General features: G+C 45.7%; 4 protein-coding genes across 4 annotated transcripts; 1 reads left to right on the top strand and 3 right to left on the bottom strand.

Moving 5' to 3' along the window:
- Positions 1-3,005: 3,005 nt before the first annotated feature.
- Positions 3,006-4,803, bottom strand: BGW36DRAFT_355883 (DHHC zinc finger membrane protein; the record flags this gene model as incomplete). Its single annotated transcript, XM_046213696.1, has 5 exons — positions 3,006-3,696; positions 3,750-3,790; positions 3,849-3,972; positions 4,032-4,590; positions 4,659-4,803. 5 exons carry the CDS (start codon positions 4,801-4,803, stop codon positions 3,006-3,008), a joined length of 1,560 nt encoding a protein of 519 aa, XP_046075105.1.
- A 414-nt stretch (positions 4,804-5,217) lies between these two features.
- BGW36DRAFT_414657 (vacuolar protein 14 C-terminal Fig4p binding-domain-containing protein) lies at positions 5,218-11,943 on the bottom strand. The gene is made up of 14 exons (XM_046219298.1): positions 11,744-11,943; positions 11,015-11,690; positions 10,880-10,963; positions 10,706-10,829; positions 9,121-10,651; positions 8,449-8,611; positions 8,208-8,378; positions 7,465-8,158; positions 6,670-7,409; positions 6,516-6,620; positions 6,325-6,443; positions 6,196-6,275; positions 5,983-6,139; positions 5,218-5,925 (listed from the first exon to the last, which is right to left on the bottom strand). Coding segments are annotated over exons 1-14 (5,073 nt in total). The 5' UTR covers positions 11,746-11,943; the 3' UTR covers positions 5,218-5,498.
- Positions 11,944-12,223: 280 nt separating this feature from the next.
- On the top strand, positions 12,224-13,338 carry BGW36DRAFT_290693 (solute carrier family 25 protein; the record flags this gene model as incomplete). Its single annotated transcript, XM_046210775.1, has 4 exons — positions 12,224-12,407; positions 12,475-12,814; positions 12,883-13,240; positions 13,294-13,338. The coding sequence occupies 4 exons, from the start codon at positions 12,224-12,226 to the stop codon at positions 13,336-13,338; spliced, it is 927 nt and encodes a 308-aa protein (XP_046075103.1).
- A 501-nt stretch (positions 13,339-13,839) lies between these two features.
- On the bottom strand, positions 13,840-14,308 carry BGW36DRAFT_289202 (uncharacterized protein; the record flags this gene model as incomplete). The annotated part of the gene is made up of 3 exons (XM_046210640.1): positions 13,840-13,960; positions 14,025-14,204; positions 14,268-14,308. 3 exons carry the CDS (start codon positions 14,306-14,308, stop codon positions 13,840-13,842), a joined length of 342 nt encoding a protein of 113 aa, XP_046075102.1.
- Positions 14,309-15,097: the final 789 nt, after the last annotated feature.

The following is a 15,097-nucleotide window of genomic DNA, read 5'->3' as shown; positions in this document are numbered from 1 at the left end:
TCCAATGCTCATCGATTGGGCTCCTTGTTTGATGGCAATCGGATTTGGCGAAGGGATGGCTATACGCCTGGTCTTTGTTTACTCCTCCTGTTGCCGGCTGTATATCAATGGCCATTCGACTAATCTACAGAAAGACACACTGCTTCTTTTTTCCCTTGGCTGACCGAGACTAACCTCTCCGCCAGCGAGCTAAACCAAAAATCAGCGCGCCCCAGGATTGTGCAGATGCCGAAGAGCCTCATCTCGGGTGGAGACCGGTGACGCATGGCTACGATCCAGCGGCTGGCAATCAGCAAGAATTCAACGGCTGTGTTGCAGCGTGCCAATCTTCGGCGATGTGGCACGCCAATCTCGAATCTCGGAGGCTACTCCATTGCCATTGGCCTCTCTATTGTTGCAGCTACGCTACTCCGTCCTCAATCGCCCGGGCGTAATCATATTCATGACCGACCCGGCGCCCGACTCGCAGGCGGTAGTCAAGTGACCGTCTTGACAGGCTCTGCATCAAAGTTTAACGCTGCCTACAATCACTGCGGATTCCATGGATGCGTTATGAAAGGGTCGGGCATATCCGATGCTCCACGTACGTATCCATGGGTCGATCCCGCCAGGCCACCTCGGCAGATGCCCGGCATTTGTGGACAATATTCCGATGATGCATGCAGTGCCATGCACTAGCTGATTACGATGTAGCATGTATCGGCCCAAAGCAAACGATAACCGCTGTGCTCGGACGGTATAGGATCCTAGGATGATGCTGGTTGGAGTGCAGGATTCGCAGCCTCACTCAATGGGCGCCGTGATTGGTCGACTAGTGGTAAACACTAGGGCAGCAGCAGCTTGAAAGTTGAAACCCACTGCAAGCCAGGGCAGGGCGTTGGAACTTGTCGATCCGTTCCAGATACAATTTGCTGCTAGTTAGCAATCGGCCCTAGTCAATCAATAATCTTTTGTGTTTTCAGCAGTACATTGCCAACCGGCATCGATGCCAATTGGCCGTCGCTTCATCTGCATTCTACCCGCCAACTTGTGCTTCACCCGTCCGCATCTCAAAACAGCACTCTGGTGGAAACATCACCGCCTTTCCCGAAATTATGGGTGAAAACTAAATAATGGATACAAATAGCATGACCCATTTAGGCGCAGTCACAGGCTTAGACATCGCCACAGTCACCCTCCACAGGAAGAGCCTACCATGTTTGTTCCTAGATTAATGTCAGGACAAGCAAGTCACCTATGTTCAAAATTTTATAAACCCATTTATTCACAACAGTCGCCGACCTGCCGAACCGGAAAGGGCCCTCGATGTGCCGCTAATACCTGCTAAAAGTCTTGTTATAACGCCTCAGAGAAATAAGCTATCAAGGGAAGCTTTAGGTGATCCTTCACATCGTGCGAAGCGGATCATACCCGGGTCCCTACACAGCCACAAGGAGGGAAAATTGGCATTTGGTTGAGGGCGCAAAATCACGAAGACCATTGTGTGCGTTTCGAAGGATTATTGCCCGGATGGTTATTGACTTTATTCAAGGTGTTTATCGTGGACGCTCCGGTCTTTCTGAGCTGAAAAAATGTCATAGCTTGGTCTTCTCTCACTTTGATTGACCGCTAACAACTACAGCAATTATCTCATCATTTGAGGCGATCCATTCTGGCTCCATTCTTAGCCAGGGTGCACTTCGCCCTTACCTCACCAGGGTATCTTGCTTCGAAATGTACACCGGGTTATTCCATTATAGTCAGTATGGAGGAGCTTGTCTCGGTTTCACAGTGAAGCGAAATGGAAGTTAAATCGACGCTGTTCGCAGCTTGACTGACCGATAGATATCAGCATCCGATATCAGTTACAAAAGACTTGATTATGCTAAACAAACCTTGAATATTTTATTCTGCATTGATTCAAAGACAATTCAATTGATAGCAAGACTGCTCCGGTGTCAATTGGATCTCCAACGTTCTAGAGCTATTCTCCAAGCTACCCCATATTATTTTACGGTCGTTTTATCATATTCTATACAATCCAATTTCAACTATCGAATCTAAAAAACCTCCTCAATATGGCCATCAAGAAGCAATCTCCGACCATTTGCGAGCTCGGTCATCCGTGTGAGATGTCTCATACAAACCCAGTGTTGTTCTGGGAATGCCATAACTGCAAATCATTCAACATGGACTATATGTACAATTGCTGTCCAGCGTGTGGACATTCGAAGTGCGATGCGTGTATCATGTATTGGAGATGACGGGATTTCAATCATCAACCTGCGTCTATCCAAAGATCCCACCGTTCTCTCATCTTTCAACCTTTCTTTAAATACTTGCATGGTATTAATGACATGACTTTATCGACACTGGTATTTTAGAACCGACAGTAACAGCACCAGCCTTTATGCCAACAAGAGATTCTTACATTCATGCCTTTAGGTATATTTATATTTATCTTTTGACTTTATTGTCTTCTTACCTACATTACGTATCCCTTTGTACCTTTTTCTTTATTCCTTTTCTACTTCTGTCTTAATATTTTCCTTTATTTTGCTATATGACTGGCCATGATTCCACCCCTTTACTCATATTTCTTATAATCTCGGTTTCCTCTTCATAAATTATATTTTAGTACTTTATTCATTGATTCAATCTCTGCCTTATACCTCTTACACACATAAGCAGCAATTGAGAATATCGATGTTTAATTGAAATCGATGACCCATTTGGCGTCGATTATATCTTGAATGTGTGATGCCGGGCATTTTTCTTTGTTCCTGACTTATGTTCTTCATATGTACCGTATTCATTGAACTTCTAATAGTTGCATATGAATAGATAGCGTTGCTTGAATTGAAAAAAAGAATCAAATTAACAAATTTGCATCTAAATAAAGCACTCGCTCGCTCGCCATATGCAAATAATTAAGGTATCCCTGGAACAATCTCCTTTAATGAAAACAATATCAAAAAAAAACTTAGAATATGGATATAAAACACGTGTATTTAAAGAAAGAGATGTCATCCTTCCTCACTTCGTCTCGAAGAACTATCATCTCCACGACCACCGGTTTCTTCCCGATGCCATCTTCGATGATGACGTCTTTTTTTTCGATGTGTTCTCTTTTCTAGCCCATCCTCTTCGAGGACACCATCACTAGGAGCAGCAGAAATACCCGCTTCCCGTTTGAGGCGGTCCACGACGGGGCCCATTGGATACGCGCTCTCTTGGCTAGTATGATCTACACATGGCGCGACTTTCAATGGTAGCAACCAATCCCATAGGGTATATCCCATTACCTGCTGTATATTCCTGATTGGATCGCCCAGATCAAATGGATTCTCAGCGGGTTGCGTGCGCAGGATTGCGAATGTGCGTGTATTATATTTGCTTACATCACCGTTCGGTTTTGCGGCAGGAACGGAATGGTCGTTAGGGGGAGGAGAATTGTCAACAGACTTCTTGGAATCTGCGGGAGGAGGATATGGTGATTTTTGAAGTGGGTATGTGACAGTCGGAAAAGTTTGTGCCCATTGGCTATTGTTTCCATCAGGTCTGGAAATACGTTCGAGTTGATGCGGCGGAATATAGATAGCTAAAGTCCAGATTTTGGACCGGCGCGTGAGATTCTCTATTGTTGTGACGTTTATCGCTGTGAGTTGTAGGGATGTACCACTCATGCCAGCAGAGAAGAGGAAGAACAATCCGGCTCTAATGACTTGTCAGCAAGGAGGTCTATAACTGTACATATATAAATAACTTACAAGCCTAAGCCAACGGCCCAGTGCGCATTGACCGTGCCGCTCTAAAAGGTTCACGTTAGTCATGATAGTATTTAAGAAGTCGTAGTTTGAGGATCTTACATCAGAATGAAGTTCGGCGATAAATATGGCAAACACGATTAATGCAAAACAAGTAAAAAAAGCCGTGTAGAAGACGAACTGAAGGAAAAACTTGTAAGAGCTTTCTGATACGACACCGCCAACCCTTTAAATTGGTATTGTTAGCTGTAAAATTCTATTAGCATATAGATGAATCCAACTTACCACGGACAAAAATGGTCAAGTTTCCGAACACAGCGATCAAAATCCCTATTGTGATGCGATCGGTCTGTCTTAAATTGGCAGCATTTCGAGCAATACGCTGGTCGTCCATCATCCTGACAAATAAATATGTCTTTTTTCCAGAAAGTTTCTTGAGAAAGGTCATTGAGCGGAAACGCAACGCCGCCTCTCTGCTCAACATCCGTTGCTTGGGTAGCTGTCGTAGTTGAGTGTCGTCGCCTCTTTTCTCGGTTGTTGTCATGTCCACCTCCACCTCCATTTCCATTACTATAGCTACCACTAACCTCGTCCTGGTTGCTTAACCTCCGCTTCCTTCGGCGGCTTCGCGCATGGGATTTTGTCTCATTTTCTTCCGATTTCGACGGATTCCAACCAGCTCCTCTAGGCAAAAAGTCGGGGTTGAACGCGACGATGTAGTATAATCGTAAATATGTAACGATGACGGGGAATAACAGCACATAAAACAATACAATAATAGCCACACCAGCGCCTATCCGTGGTTTGCGTGCATATTGCGATTGAGGATATATCAGGTAGTCGACTGCACGTATACTTCAATTAGCACTTGACAAAAACACCAATCAGGAGGCTGAAAGACGGGCTGCTTACTGCACAACGGTTTCGTGACGACATAACTGGCATAACCGATTATTCCGAGAAGCACCCAGGGAATAATCCGCGATACATATCGATTGGCATCCTTCTCATCGCACAATACAGCGGGTCGCGTACTGCGAGCATTTCGTGCGGACATAGTCAAAGCCTTGCAATTGTGCTTGCAGGCTTTATTCGCAGGTTGTTACTACGGTAGTCGGAGATGGCGGAAGATCATCGGCAATTCTGTAGAGCCATAATAACTAAGATTTGGATTCAGATTGCATGGTAAAAGAAAACACAGATTTAGAGCTTCGAGAGCCTGCTTTTGACAAATTGCCCCCTCTCAGAGGAAAGAGATGCTGCAAGTACAGTGTGATGATGACTCTTGCCAGATCGAGACCGGGATAGCAGACGCCTGCGATAGGCCCACGTGATGATAAGGATAGCCGCCTCGGCCACGCCTAAATTAAGGTTAGCGCTGGTGCGTGCTGCACTCTTGCTTTGTTTAGTACATATCAATAATGCATCTCAGTCAATAAAAACCAGCCAATAATGAAGGTGTGACTAGGGGCGCTTGTTTATAGGACTCAGAATTTGCGTGATCTGTGCTAGGAGTTCGGTGTCTAACGTTTCTTGTTTTCTTTCTGATCTGGGAATATCCTGACACGACATTTACCCATTTAGCATGGTCCGCTTCACGCTGTAATTATGCTTCACAAATCCGAGAAAATATATGTTCAAGTGTAATGAATTAGGTAAGGATTAAATTCAACCGAGAACGATCTTGATCAAATTTCCCAGGATCATGAATGACAAACCGTAACTAGGAAACTACATCGTATACAATCGGGGTTAATTCTTCTTTCTTCCCCCAATTCCCAATCGACCGAGATTACTCAAGCTAGACTTGCCCTTATGTCCAGATGTAGGGGTAGATCGACCATCTCGTGTACCGCTATCCGACCCACGCCCAGATATGCCCAGCCCAGTGTTCCCGAAACCACCCCTGGGTACGTCAGGAAGGGATTTATCTCTTGGGCCATGTTGATCCGTAGCGGAGGCCGCATTGAGTGCACCCATCAATGAAGGCCCTCTTAATCCACCTCCGGATAAGTCGCTTTCAAATGGGTGTCGTAAGTGGCGTTGAGATCTTTTTGCTTTTTCCTGTACGTTTTTAAATTTGTCAAGCAGCTCAACCCATCGGATGGAGCTATCTTCGCGACTCTTCAAACGACTTCCTCCAGGACGGTCATAAGAACCTCCGCTAGCAGAGATAGGTCTGACGCATTCGTCAGCTTACTTATTCGTGCCAAAAATAAAAGTGGTAAATACGTACGGACGTGGTCCCTGGAGCAGACCAATATTGCTCACACTATTGAGACGATTTTTCAATGCGGCAAAGGCTGAACTTTGAGGAAGAAGCATGAGCACGCCATACAAACATTTATACAAGTATGGATATCTCTCTGGTTCTAGGAGTTGCAATCGGAGGTCTGTTCTAGTAAGTACGATGAACTAAAAGAAAAAAAAAGGGGGGGCCCAGACGAACATGTGAAGACTGGTGACTCTAGCAATTGTACGAGCTTATCGATTTGAATCAACATATTAACCGTCATCTCTAGTTCCGCACTAGATATAGAATGGTTAGAAGAGCATCTCGTAAGGATATTGTACTCACAAAATCTGCAGTAAATTATATGCTTGCTCATATGCTTGTGCCAGTAGACAGAGAGAAAATGTAGACACAGCGTTGTGACACCAGGACCGGAAGAGCGCCACAAAAAGTATTTGTCCCTCCTTTATATGAATTAGCATCCTAGCTAGTTCTCTCTGCTTCTTATTTTTTCAGTTTATTCAAGAAGGACTTACCCTAGAATCCAGACTACGCAGTCTTTTTCGAAGATCGGCTAGTTCTGGGGCCGTGATCAAATTGTTGTTTAGATTTTGCACCATGATACTGGCGAACTCAATATCCTAAGCTGGCATTAGAATTTAGCACAATATTGAAACGTCACATACATACCTCTTCCTTCTCTAAACAATCGGCCAATGTACGATAAATGCGTTCTGGGCTCAGGTTCATGCAAAGCTGGCGAATGATAAGATTCCCACGAACCTCTAACAACTTCCTATCGGTTGAAAACAGCTGGAGCAGATTGACCATGAACGACGTAAAATAGCCATCCTCACTGTTGCGAGAAATCTGAGAGAGCAGCTGAAGATCCTTGGTAACCACTATCTCGGCAGGGTCCGACAAAGTCTTCAAGAGAGCTGGAAAAGTGCCATCGTTGAAAGCAAGAACCTTGCGAGGAGCTTTACGATGAAGCATGATCAGCCATGAGAGAGCAGCAACTCTTGTGCCCTCGTTTTCATTTAGAAATTGTAAAGTCAAAGAGTTGACCGCGGCTGCGTAGTCTAGATCCGATGGAGGGCTAGAAGACGGACCAGTGCCGTTGGAAGATTCAAGCGGAAGTTTTATACCTTGTACAGAAGTTCTTCTCTCTTCTTCTTCCTTTACTGCGACTGGCCCCGCTTTTGATGCAGCCTGTTGACTGGATACCGATGTTTCATCTGAAAGAGAAACGATATATTCCATGAGCGATGTATTAACCCTTGTTGCGGCTTGGCGAACTTGGTCTGATCCACTGGAAATGGCGGGAAGAACCTGAATTAAGAGCGCTGGAACAAACTGCAGGATATCTCCTGGGCTGATTTCAAAGAAGCTATCAATCCATCGCAGTGCAGTCAATTGCATTTCCTCCTCTAGATACCAATAAGCCAAAGAGAAAAATTTCGGGCGTAGAACGGAGACGCTTACCATACGTTGTATCTACAAAACCAACTAAGATCTCCAGGATTTTCGGGTAATCTACATTGGCGTCCTGTCCTGGCACCCAATCTCCATCGACAGTGATGCTCTGGATATCGTCTTCATTGTCGGAATCCCCCGACACAGAATCCGCCACAGCATTGTCACTACTCTTGATCTCCTCGCTATTACCGGTGACAATACTGGCATTTTCGCTAGCAACAGTCACGACGTTTTCTTCTCTGCTCTTCTTGCTTTCTGCAATGCCTTTCTTGATGCGCGCAATTCTTTTGATCTCCGAGAGAAACCTCTCTAGAAGACCTTGTGTAGCAACATTCACGTCCTTATTGGGGTCTCCCAGAAACTTAATCAGGCCGCCAAGAAACGCTGGCAGATGGCCAACTAATTCCAAATCGGGTATCGTATCGAGTAAGGTCAACCACGATACAAGGAAGGTTCGAGTGAACGGGTTGAGAACATGTATACGTTCTTGCAAAAGGGGTATGAACTTCAAAAGTGAGAATGCAGTCGGAAGTTCTATCGAAACGTCTTCTTCTCCCACCTTGCCTGAATCCAGTAAATTCTTCTCCTCGAGTTGTAGAACTGAAACATACGACGCGGCGGATTCGGCAACGATATCTTTCACAAGGCGATCAAGAAGTTCTGCTCCGTTTTTGACAGATAGCTCAGAATCGGATGCGAGCTAGTGAGTGTTAGTCATAAGAGTGGTAACAGGCCAACAAGCCACTAACCTTGCACAATGCATCGAAGATGTCGTTGAAGAACGGCAGTATCTCTCCCTTGGCGACCTTTGCAATGTTATACATACTTTCACAGGCATAATATCTGACTCGTGCATCTTGATCGGAAAAGCAGGCGAGAACCGGGGGAACGATTTCCTGAAGATATGGAGCTACCCCTTCCTAGTGAAAGAACGTAGCAAGAACAAATTAATTTCACGGACGACTAGCATTTTCGACCCTTAAAACTCACTGATCCCAAAGCGATAGATGCCGCAGCAAGCCCAATGAGCCCTCCATTGCGTGCGTGGGGTTGGTGCACCGCATAAGCATAATCGTGGCACAGCTGGTCTACGATCTTTTGGATCCTGTCATGTTCTTCTTTTATCGTAGCATCGCGGACAATCTTCTCGAGCCTATTACCGTAATAACAGTTAGTATTGTTTTTTTTGTGAAGCGAACAATAATAGCACATACTCCAAAGCACCTTGTTTTCGCTTCTCGTAAAGCTTGTCGTTCAACAGGCGCTGGACGGACTGGTCCATTTTGAACCTTGAATGGCGGTTCGTCAGCAGCTATCCACTTCATCCGTCATTACAGTCGACCTTCGATAATTGGGTAGGCTATTGGGAGAGAACTTGAAAATTTCAAAAGTATAGTAGCATGGGATTTCAAGAATTGATGAGCGTCAAGAATCAGACAGAGGCCGATCGGCGTGTCATGTCACAGGCGGTCTGGCTAGCGCATGCGGGGAATTGGGTTAATAAGATGGTGACGTCTGCTGCGCTATCCGCCATAGCTATTTTGGGCTAACTACTTAAAGCCTAGCCAGCATACGCCAGATATACTATATTTCTAAATAGCTAGAATATGAAATGGTTTAAATTCATCATAACAAGAATGTGCAAATTAACTGCTGATATACTGGAAAACAGCAGAGACGTCCCTCTCCGATGTCTCTTGCCTCAAGAGCAAATCCTGTATCTTGTTTAAGGGCCCCTTCTCACCATCATTCACAAAATGATTCCACGTGCTTGTATCGCCATAAAGGATAGCAGGTGCTTTGGTGTGTTGAGTTCCGTCCGGTTTACACCTTTTGCATTTAAAGGTGTCATGAGTGTCGCTGCAAGTGCCAGGCTTGAACTGAAAGAGTTCTCGGAGAGAATCTAGCGAGAAGTGGCGTTCGACATCTTCTGCAGAGTCAACCACGCAAGAAGACAGTGACTGCTTATGGGACTGCCTCTGGAAGATTTTCTCTTCAATCGAGCCAGTTGCGATGAATCTGTATACAAAACAATCCTTTTTCTGCCCATCACGCCAAACGCGAGCCAACGCTTGTTGGTCCGCCGCAGGGTTCCAATCGGGGTCAAAAAGGACCAATCTATTTGCTCCAATCAGATTGATACCACAGCCACCTGCCTTGCTGCTCAATAAAAATATAAATTCCTCGCCGTTCGGATCATTGAATCTGTCCACCAGCTTTTGTCTTTTATTAACGTTCAATGTTCCATCCAGCCTCAAGCAACCATAAGCTCGGGCTCGGCAGAGTTTCTCGAATAGATCAAGTGTTTGCGTGTAATTACTGATCAAAACAATTTTGTCGTTTGTATCCTGTCGAATCCGCGCCAACATGCGGTCAAGGACCAACATTTTTCCAGAATACCAAGATTTGATATCTCTATCACGGCCTCTTCCCTCTGGAGGAACATAGTCATCGGGGAAAAATTGTTCGCTTCCGGGCAGGTCGTCCGACAAGTTCAGAAGATCCGGGTGGTTGCACAGTTTTTTCAAAAGTCCAATAGCCTTAAGCGGCTGACTTCCTTTGCCTCTTAGAAGGCTTCGAATGTCGGGGCTTTGTAAGAAATGGTTGTATAAACTCAATTGGAATTCACTAAGGTTGCAAAAGACGACATGCTCGTATTTTCTAGGCAGGTATTTCGAGAGAATGTCGTTTGTGCGTCGTATAATAAACTTGTTGACGATAGTCGATAGCTCTGCTAACCGTTCATCGCCCTTCTTTCGATCCTCATCTGTGGCTGAAGCATCCCTGCCTCTCAAAATTGGAATTTCAAATTTCTTTCTGAATTCGTTCTGTGTGCCGAGCAGATTTGGATTTGCAAAATGAACCAAAGCAAAATATTCCGAGAGATCGTTCTGAATAGGAGTGCCAGACAAAATAACACGACGGCTAACATTTAAGCTGTTCAGTTCTTTCCATGTGAGACTTTCCTTATTCTTCAGCCTGTGACCTTCGTCGCATAGTAGCAGGCCAATCGGGCTATCTTTGAGGTCTTCAACATTCAATCTGAGTGTCTCATAAGAGACGATCAGAACGGGACGCACGATTGCGCGACCGGAGGCAATAGCCCACTGTTTGAGTTGGCTAGAAAGTTCGGCCTTAGTGGCCTTACCATCAATAACGAAGGGAGTGATAGCGTCTGGGCCGAGCCATTTCACTATATTCCAGAGTCAATAAGTATTTCCCGCAGAGGAATATAATAGGTATTTACCTAATTCGTTTGCCCAATTACGAACCAATGTCGATGGACAAGCAATAACACATTTCTGAACCGTAGTTTTGCCAGCCTCCGGGGACTGTTTCAGCAGCGTCCACATTAGGGTGATGCATTGCAGCTAAACACTGTTAGCAACAATATGTTCTCACAGTTGGTATATACAAATACCGTCTTTCCCAGACCCATTTCATCCGCCATAATACATCCGTTCGCATTCTCATCAATCATACCGGTTGCACAACGGTAAAGAAACTATAGGAAATTGTCAGTGTCAAAATACACCACGTGCTCGACATGCATTACCTTAACACCCTCGATCTGATGCGGTCGAAGAATCTTTGATAGCCTTGGATCAATAACGACCGGCACCTTCGGGCGGTCCTCAACCTTTTTCTTCAAACCAAGGATATCTGCCAAACTTTTGTGCACTAGAGGCTCGTCTAACTTGGGTGGTTCTTCAGTGGTATTCTCGGCCTCTTCCTTGTTAGTGGCTGGTTTATCATCAACGGTAGGGTCGTATAACACGATTGCAAACTCTCCACTTGGATCATGCAAAGGTTTGACTACAAATGTAGCACCACGTCTCATGCCCAGAGTTGGCGCAGGCCGCGAAGGATCATAACCACCGGCCAGTTTATTAATCAAAGGCACCGAGAACCGCTGTTTGAAAATCGAATCCTTGTCCTTGACTTTAAAAACACCAAATTTATTGACATCACGATTCGCTAGTGCCAGACGGTCCTCGTTGGTCCACGGCTTATTGATATCATCTTCGGCGGTCCCGTCGGCGCCGGAATAATCAACCTTGCGTCGCTTTCGACTGGTTCTGTTAGATGTGATTGTTGCCGTAGCTAGGCCAGGACACTTGAATGGTTTAGACAGGCGTTCAGCAGATTGCTGGGAGGGGCCGTGAAGTCGTTTAGCGCTCTGAGGTGTTTGACCCCCTTGTGCTCGCACTGCGTGCGGTTGGGGTTGTTGCCTGCAATCTAATCAGACTAAATGTCTGCAGAAATATCAGCTTTGATAACGTACATGTTTCTAAGCTCCAATAATCAAAATTATATCAAGAAAGCCAACTGCTTCCCAAAATTCGCCCTCACCAGTACTGCTCGAGGCAAACAACACGCGCCGAGTTGGTCGCGTCCGATGCCGCTGAAACGCGAAATCACGTGATGCACTGTGATGATATCGCACAAGTCGATGCTAGTGCTGCCGTTTTCTGTAGCATTGACGGTTGACGGTTACGGTTGGCAATTGGGTGTCACCAATGCATCGATCACCCAATAATTGAGCAGCCATTGCAGAACAGAGACTCTGGAATCACATGGCAGGTTTAGAACAGCCCCACCTCGATAAGTCAATAGAAGCCGGCGACCATGGGCCACACAATCCGAGGATTGGTTGCCGGTTTACGATTTACTAGTTCCACTTAATATCAGCGGCGTGCTCTCCTCATATTATTATCAACTTAAAACACGTCCATGTAAAGTCAGCCCAGCTGTTCAAAGACCAATGTCATCTGACTTCTGGGCTGGATATATCAGCGGGGCTGCCGGTATACTGATAGGCAATCCTCTCGACGTAATCAAAGTTCGTTTGCAAGCAGGAGGAAGCCCTAACGAATTGTCTTCGTCCCCATCCAGCCTGTCGCCAGCGCGCAACGACAAATTCCAGGTGGCAACATCATTTGCTAGAGGTGGGATGCCTCTCTTTCCCGTTGGACGGATACAAGACTGTGATTGACGATATATATATAATCAAAGGTGCCGCAGCACCAATTCTGGGATACGGAGCGTTGAATGCATTACTTTTCGTGGCTTACAACCGGTCATTAAAAGTCCTAGATCCTTCAATTTCTGACCCAACCAACCTTGATCAAGTGTCATTAGCAAAAATATGGCTGGCAGGTGCAACGGGTGGCATGGCTAGTTGGGTTGTCTCGTCTCCCACAGAACTGATCAAATGTCGGGCACAACTCAGCCGAGACCGCAACATCTCATCGTGGTCAATTGCTAAAGAAATAGTGCAGACAAGTGGGCTACGAGGGCTTTACTTTGGTGGATTGATTACGAGTTTTCGAGACTCTGTGGGATTCGGGTTTTAGTATGTACTAGGCTTATGCTTGTGGATGCTTCAAGCAGCCCAGTTTATTGACTATAGCCCGCTTCTAGTTTCTGGTCTTACGAGCTGTGCAAGCGTAATATACTCTCCTCACATGAGGGTGCTGGTCATCAAGAAGCCCTGAAGGTGTTGATATGCGGCGGCATAGCTGGCATCGCTACTTGGACGTCTATATTCCCGCTAGACGTTCTCAAGACGAGGTTGCAGGCTCAACCGTTGCATACGATAGCAATAGAACAAGCGTCAGAAATACAGCCGCTTGTTCGACAGTCATCGTCATCTAGTACACGATCACCACTCAGCTCGCTGGAGATTGCACGACAGGCATATCGCGCCGAGGGCCTCCAGGTGTTCTTTCGCGGACTAGGAACATGCAATATACGGGCTTTCATAGTGAATGCTATTCAGGTGAGCTGAAGATCTCTATCCTCGGTACCATAATTTTGGCTGATCAGTAGTAGTGGGCGGTATATGAATGGTTGATGAAAGAATTGAGTAAACATTAGCTACAATATCACATTCAATGGGAAAAGAATGCGATTGGAAGAGTAGACGGTGCCATGAACATCATGAATACTGGTGAATATCATGAAATTCATCAATGCATCTGAAATTTGACTTAATTCTTAAACCACTGCATTATCATAGCTTGCTCCAAGATAGGGAGCAAAGGACAAGTAAATTTCATGATTTGATGGTTACCTCGGTAAGGCCAGCGAAAAATACCTTTGGCGTGGGCGGGCCCCGTAACGCGGACGTTTTGCCGTTAATCGGAAGTTTCGCGGTTCAGATCGGTAATTCGGGAACGAGCTGCAGGCGAACATCGGAACAGCTCTTATGCTTCGTTTTAAGCAGTAAAACCTCTCTAGTTGTACAGTCGCAAGAAAATAACACTGTTCTATCCGGGAAGACACATTTCGTTTGGCTATATCCCATGATAGTAGTGGTGGATTCATATGATAACCCGCCAGCTTCGCGGTAGGGTTGCTGTTTGCTGCGCATAATTTTTATTCCGCCTCCTCCTCATCCATTTCCATCATTGTCTGTTCCCTCTTGCCATTGTCGACGCCCAATCCCACGGCCGCCTCAGCTGTTTTGTGTGTGTGCGGATCTTTCAAGAGCCGTAACCTGTGATGAAGCAATCGGGTCAGCTATACCCTTGCAACCCAAGGCGAATTGCGAGGCGAGATACCTCCGTTTGTGGTTCTTGCCCTTGCGATGCGCCACAAGATTGTGCTCGTCTTCAAACCATTTGGCGCATTCGACACAGTAGTGCTGTCCCAGACCAGGGAGGTCTTCAGCATCTTTGGTATCCTTGTATTGTTGTAGATGTTTTCTGGAAGCTAGATCTGCGCGGATCTGATCGTAGTCTCTGCAAAACGCCAAGCGTGAGATCATTGTGTACGTATGCTGGTGGAAGTCCAAATAGACGTACCTAGTCCGTCGCTTCGTCTTGAGCCTCCTGGTAGCACCCATTCTGTATAATGCCGATAATATGGAACTGAAGAATTATTGAATGTCTAGTCCTATCTTGAAATTGGATAACACTCCAAGCGGGTCTCCGTGGTGGTGTTTGCGCGATTCACTTAGACGCACTTCACAGGGGAAAATTTTTTAGAGCCCAGCCAGTAATACCGGTGTTGTGATTGGACAACGGCTGGCGTGGGGTCACTGGACTCTTCCGGCAGCACCGCAGCCAGCCTTACGTTACGCAACAGGTTATTTATCTCTATGACGTTTGCGAGCCGCGATTAAAATCAACGGCCCTGAGGTCCGGATATCTGATTACCAGGACAGCAGAGGGATCAATTGATAAAACATTTCTCTGGGGAGAAGAAAAGTAAATCAAACAAACAAACAAACATTAACATCAATAACATCAATAATAATATCAATGATCAGAGCTCGTGCTAGCGACCGACTCGCGGCAATCGCCAAGGTTATTTCTCGGCTCCAGCTTCGGGTGAGGGGCATCGATAATTATTACTTCACATGTCTGTCGCAGCTTGATCCGGGCATTCCTCGTGAGTATTATTTACCTGCGTCGTGAATACAGTAATATACTTGCATGTAGAAGACATCGGACCATATTATTCCAGCCAAGAGGTCCCCTATTTCTATAATTCTACATAAACAGGAGTTGGCATGCTTTCAGTTACATCGGAAGGCAACATGGCCTCCATCGGCCTCTGCCGAGGGTTGCAGAGACAACCAAAAATACAGGGCGTATCTAGAAATACCAAAAATACCCTTTGTAATGCCAGC

Source organism: Talaromyces proteolyticus (assembly GCF_021365285.1).
Source record: "Talaromyces proteolyticus strain PMI_201 chromosome Unknown BGW36scaffold_3, whole genome shotgun sequence".
In the NCBI taxonomy this organism is placed as follows: Eukaryota; Fungi; Ascomycota; class Eurotiomycetes; order Eurotiales; family Trichocomaceae; genus Talaromyces; species Talaromyces proteolyticus.
Note: the sequence above shows the minus strand (reverse complement) of the source record. Positions and strands in the feature narration are given on the sequence as shown.

Coding starts and splice junctions, on each gene's coding strand:
- BGW36DRAFT_414657 (XM_046219298.1), bottom strand. Junction 8,379..8,448: donor CATCTATCGCTTTGGGATCA/GTGAGTTTTAAG, acceptor TTCTTTCACTAG/GAAGGGGTAGCTCCATATCT. Junction 7,410..7,464: donor TTTTGTAGATACAACGTATG/GTAAGCGTCTCC, acceptor ATTGGTATCTAG/AGGAGGAAATGCAATTGACT.